The sequence below is a fragment of the Oncorhynchus mykiss genome, chromosome 14, assembly GCF_057628025.1.
Source record: "Oncorhynchus mykiss isolate SJ-2025 chromosome 14, ASM5762802v1, whole genome shotgun sequence".
NCBI lineage: Eukaryota > Metazoa > Chordata > Actinopteri > Salmoniformes > Salmonidae > Oncorhynchus > Oncorhynchus mykiss.
The window spans coordinates 8,422,501-8,445,942 of NC_143035.1; the positions used below are offsets into that span (position 1 = coordinate 8,422,501).

The following is a 23,442-nucleotide window of genomic DNA, read 5'->3' on the forward strand; positions in this document are numbered from 1 at the left end:
TATGCAGACAACACTATTCTGTATACATCTGGCCCTTCTTTGGACACTGTTTTAACTAACCTCCAAAGGAGCTTCAATGCCATAAAACATTCCTTCCGTGGCCTCGAACTGCTCTTAAATTCTAGTAAAACTAAATGCATGCTTTTCAACTGCTGCCCGCACCTGCCTGCCCGACTAACATCACTACTCTGGACGGTTCTGACTTAGAATATGTGGACAACTACAAATACCTAGGTGTCTGGCTAGACTGTCGACTCTCCTTCCAGACTCATATGAAACATCTCCAATCCAAAATTAAATCTAGAATCGGCTTCCTATTTCGCAACCTTTTCTTCACTCACTCACGCCGCCAAACATACCTTCGTAAAACTGACTATCCTACCGATCCTCGACTTCAGCGATGTCATTTACAAAATAGCCTCCAATACTCTACTCAGCAAACTGGATGCAGTCTATCACAGTGCCATCCGTTTTATCACCAAAGCCCCTTATACCACCCACCACTGCGACCTGTATGCTCTAGTCGACTGGCCCTCGCTACATATTCGTCGCCAGACCCACTGGCTCCAGGTCATCTATAGGTCTATGCTAGGTAAAGCTCCGCCTTATCTCAGCTCACTGGTCACTATAACAACACCCACCTGTAGCACGCGCTCCAGCAGGTATATCTCACTGGTTATCCCCAAAGCCAACACCCCCTTTGGACGCCTTCCCTTACTGTTCTCTGCTGCCAATGACTGCAAAAATCGCTGAAGCTGGAGACTTATATTTCCCTCACTAACTTTAAACATCAGCTATCTGAGCAGCTAACCGATCGCTGCAGCTGTACATAGCCCATCTGTAAATAACCCATCCAATCTACCTACCTCATCCCCATATTGTTTTTATTTACTTTTCTGCTGTTTTGCACACCAGTATCTCTACTTGCACATCATCATCTGCTCATCTATCACTCCAGTGTTAATTTGCTAAATTGTAATTACTCCGCTACTATGGCCTATTTATTGCCTTACCTCCTCACGCCATTTGCACACACTGTATATATTTCTTTTTTTCTATTGTGTTATTGACTGTACTCTTGTTTATTCCCTGTGTAACTCTGTGTTGTTGTTTGTGCTGCACTGCTTTGCTTTATCTTGGCCAGGTCGCAGATGTAAATGAGAACTTGTTCTCAATTGGCCTACATGGTTAAAAAAAGGTGAAATAAAAAATACAAAATATATACACGTACATACTGTATGCCCCTGTAGTAGAAACAACAACAGGATATACGGAAAATAAGGAACTTACTTTGATAGGAACGCACACATGTCCAAAGTTATTATTTGTAAGGAAAACAACAGGGAAGGAAGGCAAAGTGAGCGCCAGCAAGAATATGTTCAAATTCTGGCAAGACTGCTCAAATATATGCATACTTGAGCTGCACAAACATGAGTGATGTGCGTGGGTTCTCCTGAAAGAGAGAAGTTCACCCAGCTCAGTAAAGCCTCAAACATAAATTGTCCGCAAATGCTGAATGTGAATTCATGAGGAGATGGAACACACCACAATTCAAACTGAAAATACAACTTGTTAGAAAATAAACAACTCACGCTGGGGCGACCGTTAGAAGCATTTGGAACTCATATGAAAAGGTTAATGCATTTGAGCCAATCAATTGTGTTGTGACAAGGTAGGTGTGGTATACAGAATATAGCGCTATTTGGTAAAAGGCCATGGCCATATTATTGCAAGAACAGCTCAAATAAGCAAAGAGAAATGGCAGTCCATCATTACTTTAAGACATGAAAGTCAGTCAATCTGGAAAATGTCAAGAACTTTGAAAGTATCTTCAAGTGGAGTCGCAAAAACCATCAAGCGCTATGATGAAACTGGCTCTCATGAGGACCGCCACAGGAAAGGAAGACCCAGGGTTACCTCTGCCGCAGAGGATGAGTTCATTACAGGCACCAGCCTCAGAAATTGCAGCCCAAATAAATGCTTCACAGAGTTCAAGTAACAGACACATCTCAACATCAACTGTTCAGAGGAGACTGAATCAGGCATTCATGATCAAATTACTGTCCTTTGGTCTGATGAGTCCAAATTTGAGATGTATGGTTCCAACCGCTGTGTCTTAGTGAGACGCAGAGTAGGTCAACGGATGATTTCTGCATTTCAAATCAAATCAATTTGATTTGTCACATACACGTGGTTAGCAGATGTTAATGCGAATAGCGAAATGCTTGTGCTTCTAGTTCCGACAATGCAGTAATATCCAACGAGTAATCTAACCTAGCAATTTAACAACAACTACCTTATACACACAAGTGTAAAGGGATAAAGAATATGTACATAAAGATATATGAATGAGTGATGGTATAGAACGGCATAGGCAAGATGCAGTAGATGGTATAGAGTACAGTATATACATATGAGATGAGTAATGTAGGGTATGTAAACATGTGAAAGTGGCATTGTTTAAAGTGGCTAGTGATACATGTATTACATAAAGATGCAGTAGGTGATATAGAGTACAGTACATACATATGAGATGAGTAATGTAGGGTATGTAAACATTACATGAAGTGGCATTGTTTAAAGTGGCTAGCACCTGTACTGACCTCGCCTTCTGGATGATAACGGGGTGAACAGGCAGCGGCTCGGGTGGTTTTTGTCCTTGTCCGGCAGGTAGCTTGCCCCCGGTGATGCGTAGACCTCACTACCCTCTGGAGAGCCTTACGGTTATGGGTCGGAGCAGTTGCCGTACCAGGCGGTGATACAGCCCGACAGGATGCTCTCGATTTTGCATCTGTAAAAGTTTGTGAGTGTTTTTGGTGACAAGCCGAATTTCTTCAGCCTCCTGAGGTTGAAGAGGCTCTGCTGCGCATTCTTCACCACGCTGTCTGTCTGGGTGGACCATTTCAGTTTGTCCGTGATGTGTACACCCAGGAACTTAAAACTTTCCACCCTCTCCACTACTGTCTCATCGATGTGGATAGGGGGTGTGCTCCCTCTGCTGTTTCCTGAAGTCCACGATCATCTCCTTAGTTTTGTTGACGTTGAGTGTGAGGTTATTTTCCTGACACCACACTCCGACGGCCCTCACCTCCTCCCTGTAGGCCGTCTCGTCGTTGTTGGTAATCAAGCCTACCACTGTAGTGTCGTTTGCAAACTTGATGATTGAGTTGGAGGCGTGCATGCCCACGCAGTCGTGAGTGAACAGGGAGTAAAGGAGAGTGCTGAGAACGCACCCTTGTGGGGCCCCAGTGTTGAGGATCAGTGGGGTGGAGATGTTGTTACCTACCCTCACCACCTGGGGGCGGCCCATCAGGAAGTCCAGGACCCAGTTGCACAGGGCGGGGTCGAGGCCCAGGGTCTCGAGCTTGATGACGAGTTTGGAGGGTACTATGGTGTTAAATGCTGAGCTGTAGTCGATGAACAGCATTCTCACATAGGTATTCCTCTTGTCCAGATGGGTTAGGACAGTGTGCAGTGTGATTGCGTCGTCTGTGGACCTATTGGGGCGGTAAGCAAATTGGAGTGGGTCTAGGGTGTCAGGTAGGGTGGAGGTGATATGGTCCTTGACTCGTCCCTCAAAGCGCTTCAGGATGAAGGAAGTGAGTGCTATGGGGTGATAGTCATTTAGCTCAGTTACCTTTGCTTTCTTGGGAACAGGAACAATGTAGGCCCTCTTGAAGCATGTTGGAACAGCAGACTGGGACAGGGATTGATTGAATATGTCCATAAACACACCAGCCAGCTGGTCTGAGCATGCTCTGAGGACGCGGCCGGGGATGCCGTCTGGGCCTGCAGCCTTGCGAGGGTTGACACGTTTAAATGTTTTACTCACGTCGGCTGCAGTGAAGGAGAGCCTGCAGGTTTTGGTAGCGGACCGTGTCAGTGGCACTGTATAGTCCTCAAAGCGAGCAAAGAAGTTGTTTAGTCTGTCTGGGAGCAAGACATCCTGGTCCGCGACGGGGCTGGTTTTCCTTTTATTGTCCGTGATTGACTGTAGACTCTGCCACAAACATCTCGTGTCTGAGCCGTTGAATTGCGACTCTACTTTGTCTCTATACATTTGTGGTTCCCACCATGAAGCATGGAGGAGGAGGTGTGATGGTGATTTATTTAGAATTCAAGGCACACTTAACCAGCATGGCTACCACAGCATTATGCAGTAATACGCCATCCCATCTGGTTTGCGCTTAGAGGGACTATCATTTGTTTTTCAACAGGACAATGACCCAACACACCTCCAGGCTGTGAAAGGGCTATTTGACCAAGAGGAGAGTGATGGAGTGCTGCATCAGATGAGTTGGACTGCACAGTGAAGGAAAAACAGCCAACAAGTGCTCAGCATATGTGGGAACTCATCCAAAACTGTTGGAAAAGCATTCCAGGTGAAGCTGGTTGAGAGAATGCCAAGAGTGTGCAAAGCTGTCATCAAGGCAACGGGTGGCTAGGGTGGCTCCTTTGAAGAATCCAAAATATGTTTTGATTTGTTTAACACTTTTTTGTTTGCTACATGATTCCATATGTGTTATTTCCTAGTTTTGATATCTTCGCTATTATTCTACAATGTATTCTACGATGTAAAATAAAGAAAATCCCTTGAATGAGTATGTGTGTGCAAACTTTTGACCTGGTACTGTATACATACACAGTATCTTTTCCGTTTGTATGAACTCCACAGGGTGTGATTCCGTTTGGCCTACAGTAGAATAGGGAGTGAGGGCTGGATCAGGATAAAGGGAGTGAGGGAGAGGATAAACGATAGAGGGATGAAAGACCATGGAGAGCCTCTCGGGAAGACGAGCGATTGAACAGAATGAACGGGTGAGAAATGAAATCCACGGAGGTGAAATTTTATTCTGCATGTAATTGAAGAATAGCAGAGATAAACAGAGGGCATTTCAGTCCACATGTTGGAGAATAAACCCCAGTGGCTTATGGGAAAATATGCGTCTGATGCAATGAGAAAGCCTCTAGTTCTTACAGAGAGAGAGACAGATACAGAGAGAGAGAGGCCCCAAAGCCCAATTGAAGAGTCCTATCGCTTTCAGAGCATGAATATTCATCACTGACCGACTCTCCTGGAAGCAAAATACACACACACACACACACACACACACACACACACACACACACACACACACACACACACACACACACACACACACACACAGAAGAGGAAATGGGTAAACAGCACATACACCAACTAACAGAAGCACACACCCTCCACACACAGTGGCTTTGTCAGAATATTGTTTTCTCAAGGTTTTGCTCAAAGCAAAGTAGCAAACTACTTTAAAAGAAGATTTAAATAATGCTAAATACATTCTTATACATGGCCTTTTGGGAGGCAGCTTCCAAGCGAAAGAGAAGTTTACTCTATTTGGGCACAACTAGATAATCTAGAGTGAAACTCAACAAAAGTATGGCAATAGAAAATATGAGCAAACAGTAAAAACACATCTGCTAGCATAGACATACACACACACGCACACACGCACGCACGCACGCACGCACGCACGCACGCTATGGTCCTTAGGACACATTTACCGCAGGTGAGATATGAGGGCTGACATTTATAATACACCCACACACACACGCACACACCGCCTGTTGAGTCGGCTGTAATCGTTTGTCACAGCAGAGTTATGGGCCGTGACATTTATAACCATCATAATAGGCAGAAGAGAGGTACTTCAATATTTGAAGAGGGAGAGATGTCTGAACATCGCATATCTACCTCAGGTCCCCTGGGACACATGATATTACAGTTTGATGAGACGCGGAAACACACACACACACACACACCCACACTGTGTGGACTGATATCCTGTCCGCTCTGTCTCAGAGCAGCTTATTGGCTCTGTTAGAATAACAGACCGTTTCATTACATTAAATCAACCGTCTCCCCTACCGTCTCCTCTATCACCAGAAAAAAAACACGCTAGCTAACGGTAAACCAAGCACTTGTTACCGTCGCCGCCGCCCGGGACCCCCAAGGTCACTCACCGACTAATTACGCCCACAGAAAACAAAAACACACACTCAGAGAAACTAAATGCAAACGTTATCCAGCAACACAGAACGAAATGAGAGCAGTGAGATAGAGACAATGTGGTAAAGCTCAGTGGTCCAGACAGATTGACACAAACCAGAAGGTAGACCTGTACATGCATAAACTGCACAAACTAATGGATGTTCTACACTGAGTGTACAAAACATTAGGTCTTTCCATGACATAGACTTACCAGGTGAATCCAGGTGAAAGCTATAATCCCTAATTGACGTCACCTGTTAAATCCACTTCAATCAGTGTAGATGGGGAGGCGGCAGGTTAAAGAAGGATTTTTAAGCCTTGAGACAATTGAGACATGGATTATGTGTGTCATTCAGAGGGTGAATGGGCAAGACACAAGTTTTAAGTGTCTTGGAACGGGGTATGGTAGTAGGTGCCAGGCGCACCGGTTTGTGTCAAGAACTGCAACGCTGCTGCTTTCTTCACGCTCAACAGTTTCCTGTGTCTACAATGGTCCACAACCCAACATCCAGCCAACAACAACAAAATTGTGGGTGGGAAGCACACACACACACACACACACACACACACACACACACACACACACACACACACACACACACAGTAAACAGACTACCACCAGAGCTTCACAAATTAAGAGCCAGAGTACACTGGAATGCTGCAAAATTCCCAGGATGCATCCCCCTGACCCAGGAACCCAGAGGTGTCAAGAATCAACCAATCAGTGAAGTCAATGTGACCTCTATAACCATGAGGTCAAAGGGCAGTGAATCTTATAGGAATGGATGGCGTCATTTACCCAGAAGACCTTGCGAAGGCGGGTCAGAGTGAGAGGAGGGCGTGACAGCATTTCACTAATTAGCGGTTGAGTGAGAAGACAGGGCCCAGACCCCTGGCTCTGACTAGCTCTGTAATCTTGGCTTCCAGTGCTGGGTGAAGGCTGAGTGAAGGATGGGTGAAGGCTGTTTGACTAGAAGTGTTGCAATGAAAGGGAAGATTAGCTTTGTTCTTATTACACACTGAGCTTTGATCGACAATCCTTCAGCTTTCTACAATTACCTCAGAGAAATAATGTGACCCCAGAACACAAACAGACCACCTCTGCCGTGTGTGTGTGTGTGTGTGTGTGTGTGTGTGTGTGTGTGTGTGTGTGTGTGTGTGTGTGTGTGACCGCTTAACACCTGACTCCTGACTCTGAGTCATCCTTTAATAATAAAATTCTCCAGAAACACACACACACACACACACACTAACTGATGCAAGGTGACAACCTGTCTGCGTAGGCTATGTTCAGACCTTATATACAGTATATACAGTGATAGCCTCTTCCTTTAATTGCCCAGAGAGGTTGTAGTTTCAGTACGGCTGCCAACATCTGATGTTCTCTCTCTAGAGTGCAATCCATTTATCTGATCCATAGTGTGTGTGTGTGTGTGTGTGTGTATAAACTGTAAATCGATGTCCACCTGATTAACACACACCTCTTCATGTATACATATGGAGTTGTTTTTCTTGTTCCTCTCTTTCTTTTTTCTTTTAGAATTTACCCCGTTTTCTCCCCAATTTCGTGGTATCCAATTGTTTAGTAGCTACTATCTTGTCTCATCGCTACAACTCCCGTACGGGCTCGGGAGAGACGAAGGTTGAAAGTCAATCATCCTCCGATGCACAACCCAACCAAGCCGCACTGCTTCTTAACACAGCGCGCATCCAACCCGGAAGCCAGCCGCACCAATGTGTCGGAGGAAACACTGGCAACCTTGGTTAGCGTGCACTGCGCCCGGCCCGCCGGTGCGCGATGAGACAAGGATATCCCTACCGGCCAACCCCTCCCTAACCCGGGCGACGCTAGGCCAATTGTGCGTCGCCCCACGGACCTCCCGGTCGCGGCCGGTTACGACAGAGCCTGGGCGCGAACCCAGGGTCTCTGGTGGCACAGCTGGCGCTGCAGTACAGAGGCCCGTTCCTCTCTTTCTGTCTCTGTCTGAATGTGCCTGAGAAAACAGATGTCCTTGTCTGTTTATCTGTCTGTTTGCAATCTGTCCCCTCTCCTATTGTACAGTGAGTGGCTCGGACTCTTCTTATGCCCGTCTAGTTCCATTCACAACACAGCAGTGCACCCTGAGACAGCCTCCTATTAAAGAGCAGGCTGACATGCTGTCAGGGAGGTAGCAGACTGGTGTAGAGGTCAACAGGGGTCACACCTACAGCCTGTAGCACGCAACGTCTGGAATTACTGCCTCTGCCCCACTGAGCCCTCTAGTTTCCATTCGCCCTGTGTTAATTAAACAGGACCAGAGCCGCTGAGCTGTGGTAGAGCTGTGAGCTGTAGGCCATTCTGGCTCAGGGCTGAATGTTCTTCCTCCAGAGGCAATGCTGTGCTGGGGATTCAGCCACCACCATTCTGGCTCCAACATCATTCCAGTTGCAGGACACTGATCAGCAGCCAATATGAATTCTGTCTAAAGTAATTTACTGTTTACTTCTGGTGTCTTTCCCTCTCTTTCTCAATCACTCATGTGAACTGAGGGTCTGTGACCAACGGGGTGAAAGTTAAACGGCAATAACAGCCCAATTATTGTCGGTGAGGTGTACCTCTGCATTGGCCTGAATAAACCAGGAAGTTCCATCAAATATTCAACAAGGTCTTGGCGTCAAATACCTACTAAGTGAACTATGTCTATCTGTTATGTCTATCTCCCTCCCTATTTTTCTATGTCGTGCCTCATTTTACCACTTTACTCATTGTCTGTGTGTGTATGTGTGTGTGTGTGTGTGTATATATAACTGACCCATTTGTTTGAGTATGTACCACATGTAGCAGGCTGTTCCAACCCATTAGGAACACACTTTCTCTCTCCTGTCTTTGAAGTCTTTCAGTGATATCTGTTGAATGTCAATTCAAAAGACAAGTGTAACCCAGAACAAAGGCAGAATACAAAAGACAACACAACCACACACACAAACACCCCCCCCCCCCTCACACTTTTTCCCCGACACACCCAAACACATACACCCTTTGATTAAAAAATGGTTGTGACCAGTATGTTCTAGTCATTAGTGTCTAGTCCGCCCTCCTGTAGAGAATAGCCATGTAAGGACCTGAAATTCAAAAGAACCATATGAAAATAAATGAGCCTGATAAGTATTCCTGCCGTGTTCTGTGTAATGCATCCGACAGATAGGTTTCTGATGCTCCACGAGAGCCGGGAGCTAAAATGCACATCTAAAAAACACATTTTCTTCTCATGTTAGCATACACACACATGCTGATATTGCTGTTGAGATATGTGCTTTTTATGTGCAGGTTACACTAGATTAAATACTGCATGTTTTATGTTCAAGAAATGAATTCAATCTAACCAATTAAACTTAGTCAATGCACACAACATTACTGATCTGAAGGCTTGTTTGCCGATGCTAAACACTAACACTCCAAGAGGATGTTGGCCTATGCCAGGTCATGCTACGCTTCTTCTCCATATTAGTCCCTGCTTTCACACTGCTTATTACTAACTACTGCATCAGTGGCGGCCGGTACCATTTAAGATGAGGGAGGACGATTTTTTTTTTTTATGAGCATTGCCTTATTGCTATTACAGCATATTCCATTCACCCAGCTCAATGTAACGTCGATAGGTTTAGGCTAATACATGATACTTGAATTTGACCTATACCCATCATGAGGTTGCGACAACCTAGCCTACGAATGAAAGTTTACAACAAAGTTTACAATGTTTACAATGTGACAGACAGTAACACTTTCAATATCGCCTTGATCACTCTTGCCTGCATCTAGCTCATCTAGGGTGTAAATCATTAGTCCAACAGTGCAAACAAGAGTTTCCATTGGAGTTTCTATTGGACAAATGCAGGTATGTTATCCCTGTTCTGTTTTGTTTGCTTCCATTTTAACAGAATCGGCGGGTATGAATACCCCTCTGATCACATGCAAACACAGTTCACTTTCATAGCAGCCACATACAAACAGCATGATCAGTTGTTGTATAATTCATTGTCACATCTACGCGCTCTCCCCTCCTCTCACCTTTTCCCTTCGTTTGTGGACTTCAGTGCACAACACATCAGCTGTCTGTGACCAGGCGGAAAAACCTTTCCAAGCCAAACATTTATATCATAACTGTTAACCGCTACACACAGCCTACATCATTGTCACCGTATTAGCTAACGTCATACTAGTCAACAGAGCTACTAGAACTAACGTGTTCGTAAACTCACTACAATCATGCAGTACAGTGTACAGTCAGCAAGCAATTTAGCAGGCCCTGGCAATTAATAAACTAATAAAACCAAAAGCTTACCTTAACTTGGAAGAGTTCCAGTGTTGGATAGCCATAGCCAGCTAGCTAACATAGCACCCCTCTATGTTTGAGAGGAGTGTATGAGTAGGCTAAACTAGCAAGCTGCATTCGCTAGTTAAGTGAAAGTGAGAGAAAAAAAAGCCATGGAGATATAGCTAGCTCTCTCTCTTTCTCTCTTGCTTCTTAATTTTTTAAGAAATACATTTGTTAAAAACTGTTCCACTATTGTCTTCATGTCTCTGATTCAAATACTCACCACATGTTATGCACTGCAGTGCATGCAGCTGGAGCTTATGCTTTCAGTACTAGATTCATTCTCTGATCATTTGATTGGATGGACAACATATCAGTTTATGCTGCAAAAGCTCTGATAAGTTGGAGGACAAGCCAGGATGTTGTAATAATTACTGTGTAATTCTATGGAACGGGTGAGAACCATGAGCCTCCTAGGTATTGTATTGAAGTCAATGTACCCAGAGGAGGATGGAAACTAACTGTCCTCCGGCTACACCATGTTGCTAACCTACAGTGCTGAGGCTATCGTAGACCTCCATTACAAAACAGTGTGTTTGAATCAATTATTTGGTGACGTGAATATATTTAGTATAGTTTTATCTAAAAAGGACAACTTTTTTAATAGTTCACAATTTAAAAAAAAGAAGAAATTCACTGGAGGATGGTCCTCCCCTTCCTCCTCTGAGGAGCCTCCACTGTACTACATGTTAGCTTCAGCTAATGCACCCTAGCACTGCTTTCATGGTAACCTGCGCTAACACACCACATTACTACCTACATACATGTTAGCTTCCGCTAATGCACCGTATTACTGCTTTCACTTTAGCATCGGCTAACATGCTGTCTTACTAAGAACTTCATGTTAGCTTCAGCTAAGGCACCATACTACTGCTTTCATGTTGCCTGTGCTAAAACACCACATTACTGAGTCTTTGATCAGGTGATAATTAATTTGCTACGCGGCTGCTTTTTGACAGCCGTGGGCTGAGGTTATCCCACTCGCACACTCAGATAGAGACAAAACTCTAAAAGGCACCCGACAGCGATATTACAGAGATATTACAGATATATTTCAGTTTACAGCAGATTCCTGATTTGTTTTTATTTCACCCACATCCCGATCAAAAATCAATTGTCAACCGAGGGACTGAGACAGACAGACTGCAACAGTGTTGATGAATGATGACGCTAACAGTAGAACTCACCCTCTTCTGTTCTCCTCTTTCCTGGGTTGGAGTGGGCTTTGGTTCCTGGTTCCCCATGTCTGCTGGGCCTCGCCTCTGTCTCTGTGGAATCATAATAAGCATCAGAAATAGAAGCAAATAACAAAAAAATAAACACCAATTGTCTTGTTCAAAATAACTGATATACCGGTATCCCCAAAAATGACTTAAATACACACAACGAAGGGATTAAATGCATCCAGAACTACACACCAATCCACAATCAAAGCACACAAATACACATCCACACGAACATCCACACACACCAATCCCTCAAACCCAGCAGATACAGCATAACCAAAGCCTTAGGGATGAATACGGAGCTGCGAAATGAGCGGCCAAACAGAATGGTGCCGTGAGATTTTCATCTGGCGCTGTGGCTCTGGCATTAATGCCTTGTGATGATTTAATCTCCTAATTCATTCCGGACATGTATTTATTAGGCAGTGGGCTTTTTATGTAGCACTGACAGATCTCTCGTACTCTTTATGCTTCACTCTCACAGCCGATTTATGAGAGACGGATGGAGAGAACAGGAGTAGGAGGAAGAGGGGAGGAGGGTGTGTTAACGAAACCCATAACTAGCCTACGGGTATTGTGGCACTCGCTTTGTCTAGGGGTTCTAGGCTTTGTTACATGGTCTGTAACCTGAATGAATGTGTGCATTTATGGAAGAAGCCAGCGTATGCACCTAAGTGTTGAATGTACATGTGTCCAGGGAGACTATATATACAAAAGTATGTGGACACCCCTTCAAATTTGTGGATTCGGTTATTTCAGACTTACCCGTTGCTGACAGGTGTATAAAATTGAGCACACCGCCATGCAATCTCCATAGACAAACATTGGCAGTAGAAGGGCCTTACTGAAGAGGTCAGTGACTTTTAACGTGGCACCATCATAGGATGCTACCAACAAGTCAGTTCATCAACTTTCTGCCCTGCTAGAGCTGCTCAGGCCAACTGTAAGTGCTGTTATTGTGAAGTGGAAATGTCTAGGAGCAACAACGGCTCAGCCACGAAGTGGTAGGCCACACAAGCTCACAGAACGGGATCGCCGAGTGCCGAAGCGCGTAAAAATTGTCTGTCCTCGGTTGCAACACTCACTACCAAGTTCCAAACTGCCTCTGGAAGCAACATCAACTGAACAACTCGCCGCCATTGGACTCTGGATCAGTGGAAATGCGTTCTTTGGAGCGATGAATCATGCTTCACCTTCTGGCAGTCTGATTGACGAATCTAGGTTTGGCAGATGCCAGGCAAGCTACCTGCCCGAATTCAGTGCCAACTGTAAAGTAATGGTCTGGGGCTGTTGTTCATGGTTCGAGCTAGGCCCATAAGTTCCAGTGAAGGAAAATCTTAAAGCTACATCATACAATGACATTCTAGATGATTATGTGCTTCCAACTTCGTGGCAACAATTTGGGGAAGGCCCTTTCCTGTTTCAGCATGACTATGCCCCCGTGCACAAAGCGAGGTCCATACAGAAATGGTTTGTCAAGATCGGTGTGGAAGAACTTGACTGGCCTTGACACAGCCCTGACCTCAACCCCATTGAACTCCTTTGGGATGAATTGGAACACCGCCTATGGGCAAGGCCTAATCGCCCAACATCAGTGCACGACCTCACTAATGCTCGTGGCTGAATGGAAACAAGTCCCTGCAGCAATGTTCCAGCATCTAGTGGAAAGCCTTCCCAGAATAGTGGAGGCTGTTAATGCAGAAAAGGGGGGACCAACTCCCTATTAATGCCTATTATTTTGGAATAAGATGTTCGACGAGCAGGTGTCCACATACTCTTGGTCATGTAGTGTAGCAACCTTAACTTGGTCCACGACCAGCTCGGTCTCTCTTGAACCTCTTGGTCGGTCAGTCCAAGCGGATCATTATTTGTTCAGATGGTGACGAAACCTAAATATTTACAAAAAGGAAAAATACCAAAGGCATGCCCAAATTAAAGACTCAACAACAAACCACAGACCTCATGGCCACTAAACAAAGACAGCAGCCTCACGACTTGAAAGCTGGGACACTGACTGGCGATCACCCTAATTGGCAACACCTGATGTGCTTATCAACCAGGCTCAGTACCTGGACAAGGTTGCTGCTGCCCTCTGGGGGAATGGAGTGTGGAAGTAGTAGTGAGCTGTATCGTGCTGTAGAAACTACCTAACAGAGGTGTGGGAAGGTCAGTGCTGGCAAAGGTCTATGGCAAGGGGTGGTTATGGGGGGAACCCAGGGGACCCAGGTTTTGGGAAGTAGCAGGCTACACCACGCCTAATTTTGTATTTCCTCTCTTCCTCTAACTTTCTCTCTTTCTTTCCCAGTTTCATTCTTTACCCACCCTCTTTGTCTTTCTCCATTCCTCTATTTATTTTTCTCATTACAGCCAGTGTCTTGTAGTCCCCAACTTATCCTCTCCAGAAGTGATATCTTTTCTCCCCCTCTTTGGCCTGTTCTCTCACTCTCCCTCCTCTCCCTCCCTCCCTCTCTCTACAGTACAGTGCGATTTTACTCTTCTCTCTCTAACTATGCCCTCCAATATCCCTCTGACATCTTGGCATTTGACCCGATGGCGTGATCCTTGCCAAAAACAAAATGGGGGACAAACCTCTGGCCATTACTCAGATGTTTAGTCACCTTGATTCTCGATCTCCTGTTTTTGTATTAGGTAGTGGAAGAGGGAAGAGGAGAGAAGCGGAGGAGACAAACAGCAGAGAGGAAGAGAGGAGAAGAGTAGGAAACAAAGAGAAAGAGGGGAGGAGAAGACAAGAGGAGATGATCCATCTATTCTTTCTCTCAGAGGACAGTTGTAAACCACTAGGATTATTTGTGTTCATCTGATCCTCTCTCCCCCTCATGTGCTGTTTACACTAGCTCTGTTGAAACAGCCAGCGCAGCAGCACCGACGCACGTTGGAGTTGTACACCATCGATCCTGAGGTTCATTTTGGTATGTGGTTTCGCTTGTTGTTGGTTTTTGTCCTCCCTTTGCAAATTGATAGCGCTGCACTATGCTGTAAAAATCAATTTCAGCGGAATCTGGGCTGCACTCGCTGCTTCATCACCTCGCGTCGCCCTAATTCACCCCTCCACCTCTCCCTTCCATCTCTCAGCTATGTTCCCCCATCACTCCCTCACCCCCTCCCTCCACCTTGTCCTCATCTCTCTATGTTTAAAAAGGAATTCAATTACTTTAGAGGACATGATTGGGCAGTTTTGACAATACCCTTGGTGTGTGTGCATACGTAGCGGCCTGAATTAAGTGAGTGTGTCTCCACATTTGTGTGTGTTGGTGATACATCACAGGGAACGCGAGGCTCTTTGAAGCAGGCTAGATAACAGCTCAGCCCGAGGTCACTGCTGGTGATACAGAGTGGCTTTTTTTATGATGTGGCCAACAACCCATTAAAATCAGTCCAGTAAACAACGTGTGGCGAGCGCCTGGAGAGCAGCGCCTCTTACCCTCAGCGTATTAAAATGAAATTATACATTTGTTCTCACAGCCTCCCATAGACCTGTGGAGCTGTTATCGTTTGTTCTCTCTCCTCTCTCTCTCTCTCTCTGTCTCTCTCGGTCTCTCTCTTTCTCTCTAAATGTTAAGTAGTCACCATCAAGGGCTATGGGGCTACATCCAGAATTATGGAGTAGCGGGTAGTGTCTGATCGCATGCATCTGTATGCATTCATAAAAGCGAGGGAGTGAGGAAAGGGGAAATATGCTGTGATAAGGTCTACAGACAACATCAGCTAGGATCAATATCTAACAGAACAGAGACTTACAACGAGATGAGACTTACAGAGCTAGTCCTGTGCATGTCATCTCATTCATTGTGATATCAAAGGCAAAACTGATCCTACATCAAAAAGGCAAAACTGATCCTATATCAGCACTCCTTCTCTGAGAAGCTTGACACACACCATGCCCTTAGCTCTGCAAACTACCTCTCTATTCGGTCATTCAGTCAGACGGTTCTCCTCTCGTCCTCTACAGTAAACTGCATTAGCAAACACCTGGTGGCCAAGCACAGAGATCGGTGACTCAGACTCACGTCTACTTCATTTCCTCTGTCATTGTCTCTCTTTCTATCTTTCTCTTGTTCTTCCTCTCTGCAGTGGGTCAGCTAATACAAAAACAATGTAACGACAATATTGGACAGTGTTATAGTAGGCTACAGAGAATCTGAACTGTATGTGGCCGTATTTCATAGAAAAGTGATAGTTGAACACTGTGTGTGCCTATTCAGCAAATCACCAGCAGAGGGAGTTTCCTTTGAATCCATTTACCATTCACTGTGTTGGTGGTGCTTGATCATAACTTCCGAATTAGCAGAGAGCCCACTCTGGAAATGTGGCGTACTTGTAGACTAATTGTTCCAAACAATGTCTTAAAATGAACAAAATCAAAAAATATATATTGTTTTGAGATATATTTGAGATAACTTCACAGATCTTCAAAGTAAAGGGTTTAAACACGGTTTCCCATGCTTGTTCAATGAACCATAAACAATTACTGACCATGCACCTGTGGAACGGTCGTTAAGACACGAACAGCTTAGAGACGGTAGGCAATTAAGGTCACAGTTATGAAAACTTAGGACACTAAAGAGGCCTTTCTACTGACTCTGAAAAACACCAAAAGAAAGATGCCCAGGGTCCCTGCTCATCTGCGTGAACGTGCCTTGGGCATGCTGCAAGGAGGCATGAAGGACTGCAGATGTGGCCAGGGCAATACATTGCAATGTCCGTACTGTGAGACGCCTTAGACAGTGCTACAGGGAGACAGGACATACAGCTGATTGTCCTCGCAGTGGCAGAATACGTGTAACCATACCTGCACACCTGCACAGGATCGGTACATCCGAACATCACACCTGCGGGACAGGTACAGGATGGCAACAACTGCCCGAGTTACACCAGGAACGCACAATCCCTCCATCAGTGCTCAGACTGTCCGCAATAGGCTGAGAGAGGCTGGACTGAGGGCTTGTAGGCCTGTTGTAAGGCAGGTCCTCACCAGACATCGCCTATGGGCACAAACCCATCGTCACTGGACCAGACAGGACTGGCAAAACGTTTTTGTCTCACCAGGGGTGATAGTCGGATTCGCGTTTCATCGTCGAAGGAATGAGCGTTACACCGAGGCCTGTACTCTGGAGCGGGATCGATTTGGAGGTGGAGGGTCCGTCATGGTCTGGGGCGGTGTGTCACAGCATCATCAGACTGAGCTTGTTGTCATTGCTGGCAATCTCAACGCTGTGCGCTACAGGGAAGACATCCTCCTCCCTCCTGTGGTACCCTTCCTGCAGGCTCATCCTGACATGACCCTCCAGCATGACAATGCCACCAGCCACACTGCTCATTCTGTGCATGATTTCCTGCACGACAAGAATGTCAGTGTTCTACCATGGCCAGCGAAGAGCCCGGATCTCAATCCCATTGAGCACGTCTGGAACCTGTTGGATCGGAGGGTGAGGGCTAGGGCCATTCCCCCAAGAAATGTCTGGGAACTTGCAGGTGCCTTGGTGGAAGAGTGGGGTAACATCTCACAGCAAGAACTGGAAAATCTGGTGCAGTCCAAGAGGAGGAGATGCACTGCAGTACATAATGCAGCTTGTGGCCACACCGGATACTTGATTTTGACACCCCTTTGTTCAGGGACACATTATTCCATTTCTGTTAGTCACATGTCTGTGGAACTTGTTCAGTTTATGTCTCAGTTGTTGAATCTTGTTATGTTCATACACATATTTACACATGTTAAGTTTGCTGAAAAGTGAGAGGGCGTTTCTTTTTTTGCTGATTTTATAATCCTTATGTTGAGTAAATTGTGAAAATGTGTATTTCAGAATCTAGACATACTCCATATGTTAGATAACACTATAAGGAGCATAATGAGACCAAGAGGTTGTCTGTATCATGTACAGTTCCTGGATCATAGGGTCTTATAGGAGGCATGTATAGGTTTAAAAAAGGGCCTAAATTGGCAAATTTCATCAGGATTTTCACAAAAAGAAATGTGTTAAACATCCTTTCTCCCAATGAAGTTCCTATATGAGAAGTGCCAGATCAATCGGAGATACCAAAATATATTCCCCACTGCCACTGGCGTGGAATCACCCAATAACAGTATGCGGCTTCAAATGAAATCCCAAGTTCAAGAACATTGGGAAACAGCGGCACTCCAATTTTGTTTACCGCAAGGTTCGTTTTCAGACTGTGTGTGTGCGTGTTTCAAGTTGCACGCTTCAAGTTTTAATGTCACACGCACAAGTGCAGTGGAATGCCTTTCTTGCCAGCTCTAAATCCAAAAATGCAAAAATAAATAATATATTATGAGAAAAAAAACACGAGAAATAAGAATGAGAAAGACACAAAGTAAAGTAAGAAAACTATATACAGTAAATATTTAAAAAGTCAGTTCTAATGCCATATTTACATGTGCGGGGATACTGGTGTGACTGAGGTAGATATGTACAAGGGTAAGGTGACTAGGCAAGAGGATATAAGAGTAGCAGCAGCTTGCAGGTGAGTGGGTGTGTGTGTGTTGGAGTGACAGTGTGTGTGAGTGTGTAGGGCCCTGCGAGTGTGCACAGAGACATTGAAATAAAAGGCCTATAAAGATAAAAAGAAAGCTGAGTGCGTGTAGCTATTTTGTTAGCTCTGCATCAGTCATTTTTGCCTGGGGATAGAAGCTGCTCAAGAGCCTGTTGGTGTCAGACTTGATGCACCGGTACCTCTTGCTGTGCTGCAGCAGAGAAAATAGTCCATGGCCTGGGTGGTTGGGGTCTTTGATGATTTTCCGGGCATTCTTTTAACACCGCCTGGTATAGAGGTCCTGGATGGCAGGGAGCTCGGCCCCAGTAATGTACGGGGCTGTCCGCAAAACCCTCCGGAGCGCCATACGATTGAGGGCGGTGCTATTGCCATACCAACGCTGATGCAGACAGTCAATATTTCGCTCAATGGTACAGCTGTAGAACCTTTTCAGGATTTGAGGGCCCATGCCAAATTTGTTCAACCTGAAGGGGAAGAGGCGCTGTCACGCCTTCTTCGCGATTGTGCGTGGGTGTTAGGTCTCTAGTGATTTGGACACCCGAGGAACTTAAAGCCGTCTAACTGCGCGCGCGCGTGTGTGTGTGCGTACGTACGTGCGTATCTGTTGGACACCGTACATCGGGGTGCTGGACTGGCAGAGATAAGAGGGACTGCTATTTGTAATCCTCCCTTTCAATCCTTTCACCAGATAATGCATTACAAATCACACAAACACAAATCTGCAGGACATGCCCATAAGCAAAAAGGGCTTGGGCCTGCATTACAGCCCCATACATCTTCAGAATACTGATTCTAGCACTGGGGCTTTTGGAAGGAATGTTAGTGATTTGCAGCCAAGATCTCTTCTCTCTCTCTCTCTCTCTCTCTCTCTCTCTCTCTCTCTCCATCTCTCTTCTTTATGCTTAAACTTGGCTGCCGTGTTTCTCGTCTCCATTCCCAGCAAAGGAAAAAGAGTCGGGGCCAAATGAATCGACTCATTTGGGAGAGAAGGACTTGGACCGGGAGGAAATGGAGCATTTTATCATTGGCATGGACACTTATCATTGGCTGGACACTGATCCAATCTGGACCTTATGGAAACGGCCCAATAAGATGGGACAAGGCCAGGGCAGAGCCTAATGGCTTGGGGAAGGCAGAGAGGGGTGTGTGAGGGCAGTACATGTGTGTACATGTGTTGTCACACTGTGAAATATGTATCCGTGTGAATGTGTGTGTGCACGTGTCTGCGTACAAGCATGCTTGTTTTTATTTGATTTTATTTTGTTTTAACATGGTGATGCATTTAAAGGACACTGAAAATAAAGCATGCGAGGTCGGGTGATTGTGGAGGCCGGGTCATTTGATGCAGCACTCCAACACTTTACTTCTTTGTCAAATAGCCCTTACACAGCCTGGAGGTGTGTTGGGTCATTGTCCTGTTGAAAAACAAATGATAGTCCCAACTAAGCACAAACCAGATTGGATGGCGTATCTCTGCAGAATGCTGTGGTAGCCATGTCTCACAACGATACGGCGGTTGGAACCAAAAAACTCAAATTTGGACTTATCCGATCAAAGGACAAGTATCCACCGGTCTAATGTCCATTGCTCTTTTCTTGGCCCAAGCAAGTCTCTTCTTCTTATTGATGTCCTTTAGTAGTGGTTTCTTTGCAGCAATTCGACCATGAAAGGCCTGATTCACGCAGTCTCCTCTGAACAGTTGACGTTGAGATGTGTCTGTTACTTGAACTCTAAAGAATTTATTTGGGCTGCAATCTGAGGTGCAGTTAACTCTGATGAACTTATCCTCTGCAGCAGAGGTAACTCTGGGTCTTCCTTTCCTGTGGCGGTCCTCATGGGAGCCAGTTTCATCATAGCGCTTGATGGTTTTTGCGACTGCACTTGAAGAAACTTCCAAAGTTCTTGAAATTTTCCGGATAGACTGGGCTATCTTCTGTATACTTCCCCTACCTTGTCACAACTGATTGGCTCAAACGCATTAAGAAGGAATGAAATTCCACAAATGAACTTTTAACAAGGCACACCTGTTAATTGAAATGCATTCCAGGTGACTACCTCATGAAGCTGGTTGAGAGAATGCCAAGAGTGAGCAAAGCTGTCATCAAGGCAAAGGGTGGCTAAATTGAAGAATCAAAAATATATTTAGATTTGTTAAACACATTTTTGGTTACTACATGATTCCATGTGTGTTATTTCATAGTGTTGATGTCTTCACTATTATTCTGCAATGTAGAGAATAGTACAAATAAAGAAAAACCCTGGAATGAGTAGGTGTGTCCAAATGTTTGACCAGTACTGCACATTATTTTCATTTGACCCTGCAGCAAAAGGACATTTGAAATTGTTATGTGAATTATAATTCATGGATTTGTTTTTATAGGGATTTGATGCGTTTTTCGTTAGGGCAAATCAAGTCAAATTTAAAAGTTTAAAATTACACATTTTAGAAGCCTTTTTAAACCTCAATTTGCAATTCTCTGTGACAAGAGAGGGATCCAATTAAGATGGCAGATCTGTATGGGAGTGTGTGTGCATTTGGCTGTGTGCGTCTAGTGGTGTGTGTGTGTGTGAATGTTTTCCCTCCATCCTGTAAATGGTAAATGTTGAAGTAAATGCCAGGACATGGCTGACATTTTAATGGCTACAAGGCAGCCTCTGAAATTGCATATCGCTGCAGTCAGTCAGATCTGAGAGCAGAAAGGGCCTTGGCTTACACACACTGTACAATCTTAGCGTGTGCGCGCGCGCGCGCGTGTGTGTGTGTGTGTGTACATGTAGGTTGGTAAGATAAGGACACTAATACAAAGAGAACACGACCTCTGCCTGCTATGAAGAAATATAGCTCCCATCTCCTTTACAGTGGGAGCAAGATATCACCAAATAAGATGAACATAAAAACCTTAAATCATACACACCCAGTAACACACACACACGTAAACACAATACAAACACAGCCACAGGAAAAACATAAATATCAATAATAATAATTCTATCAAAGTACAGTGCACATCAACACAAAGTAGCAGGGGTAACTTCTCTTGATTGACTGACACTGAATCTGACCTGGGGACAGCTTCTAGAGATGGACCCCTATTACCTCCTTTACCACTGCTACCTGCAGGATCTGACTTAGAAACAGCCCTGCTCCTGGTACTGTATCTCATATTCCTCTGATCTGAAATCAGCCTTTAGCTGTCCACTGTCATTACCTCTCCCCACTGCGGCCTTCAGGATCTGACCTGAGAGCAGTGTGTGCTCTGCTTGTCACCCACGGCGAGGCGGTGATGTCGTGTCACTGGGGTAGGGCGATATGAGCATGTGCGAAAAGGCCACGGTGTCACCTCTGAGCCAGCTGTCACCTTATCAGCCGGCGCAGACAGACGCACTCATGACAAGAGAGACAGAGAGAGAGTGAGAATTTGAGAGAGAGAGAGAGAGAGAGAGATCTCTCACACCCAGTCACATGTACACACATAGATACAGACACAGCATTCACAGCAGCAATTATGCATACGGCAACTTCATAAACGAACAGCGTTAGAAAACACGTTTTGAACTGATCCCCTTGTTAAACCAAGGGCCTTTTGCTTTTACATGATCTGTTTGTGTCACCTCACCCCCCCCCCCCCCTTTCATTGAACTCATTCTCTCACTCTGTCTCTGACGCTAGCGCACACGGCTTAGATATGGCACCCACTCTTTTCGTCCTGTCCTCCGCCTCCTCTTCCGTCCTCCTCCTCTTCCCTCTCTCCCTATGAGCATGTTAGTCCATCACTGCGGCAGGATACAATTTTCTGGGTAATTGGGCAAAGTTACCAGAGCCTTGTAGGTCCCATCAATCAGACCTAGATAGTATGGAGCCTCAGACACTCTCACAAACACATGCAGATATTCACTGTCCGACACACATACTGTACATACATTCATACAGAGATAAACACGTCACAAACACACACATAGAGACATGGAGTGGACACACACACACACACACACACACACTCACACACTGACAGTACAGGTCATTAAGCATCATGAGCCAAAGGGGCTAACCAGGCATGGTAGTCGGGGGTAACCAGGGCTAATGGCAAAACAAGTTAACAGGGCAACGGGCTGTTACCACGGCAACGCAGCGAGATGGACCGAGCACGGCGTGCTATCATGAAGGGATACACACACACACACCAGACTCAGAGACAGTGCTGAACATGTACCGCACTTAAACCATCAAAGAATGTCACATATTATTTCCTGTTAAAGTGCTACCCTTTCATTTGAGCCAATGGGTGGTTGCTCCCTGTGATTGAGCTGTTTGTGAAGCCACTGGTGCGAATCTCCCATCATCCTCCCCTCCCCTGCAGCACCTCCGAAAGGACCTAGAGTTGGCAGCACAATGATGATGTCATCTCATCACTGTTCCATTGACAGCTAAATCATAACCCACGGACAGAGGTAATAACAGATGAGTGTTGGGGAAGAATACACTGACAGCCCCTGGGAGAGGCGGGGAGAAACCCTGTGCCCCAGAAACAAATTGAGGTAAACCTGTTGGCATCTGTCACTGCTGTTCCAAACACAATGGGGAGAGAAACACAGTTTGTACTGTAACAGGAATCTCACACAGGGAGAAAGAGAGAAAAGTCATATGGTGTTTTCTGTGATATCACTGCAATCTCCAGAAGCTTCACAGAGAACACACGCACACACACACACACAAATACAGGCCCAGTGGGAATCAGAGTTCTGGCGTGGGTTCTGGGCTCTCTGTCTCTCCTGCTGTCGGTTCTGGCAGAGCCCACCACTCTCTCCGGGAACCCAGCTCTGAATCACAGAACCATGGAACCATAGAACCATAGCCATCAGCACCCACAGGCACCATAGAACCAGTCAGCCCAAACTCACTGCCAGATGTCACTGTGTGTGTGTGTGTGTGTGTGTGTGTGTGTGTGTGTGTATGTGTGTGTGTGCGTGCGCGTGCGTGTATGTATGTATATATATATGTACACTACCGATCATATATATACAGTGCCTTGCGAAAGTATTCGGCCCCCTTGAACTTTGCGACCTTTTGCCACATTTCAGGCTTCAAACATAAAGATATAAAACTGTATTTTTTTGTGAAGAATCAACAACAAGTGGGACACAATCATGAAGTGGAACGACATTTATTGGATATTTCAAACTTTTTTAACAAATCAAAAACTGAAAAATTGGGCGTGCAAAATTATTCAGCCCCCTTAAGTTAATACTTTGTAGCGCCACCTTTTGCTGCGATTACAGCTGTAAGTCGCTTGGGGTA

The 23,442-nt window shown here is 45.3% G+C and overlaps 1 protein-coding gene across 1 annotated transcript in view; it reads right to left on the reverse strand.

Annotated features, from left to right (window-relative positions):
* The window catches only part of LOC110487720 (testican-1), a 288,270-nt gene that overhangs the window by 85,189 nt on the left and 179,639 nt on the right, over positions 1–23,442 (reverse strand). The window contains exon 4 of the mRNA XM_036942848.2: positions 11,574–11,654. Within this exon, the coding sequence (XP_036798743.1) occupies positions 11,574–11,654 (81 nt within the window). The remainder of the gene's footprint in view (positions 1–11,573; positions 11,655–23,442) is intronic.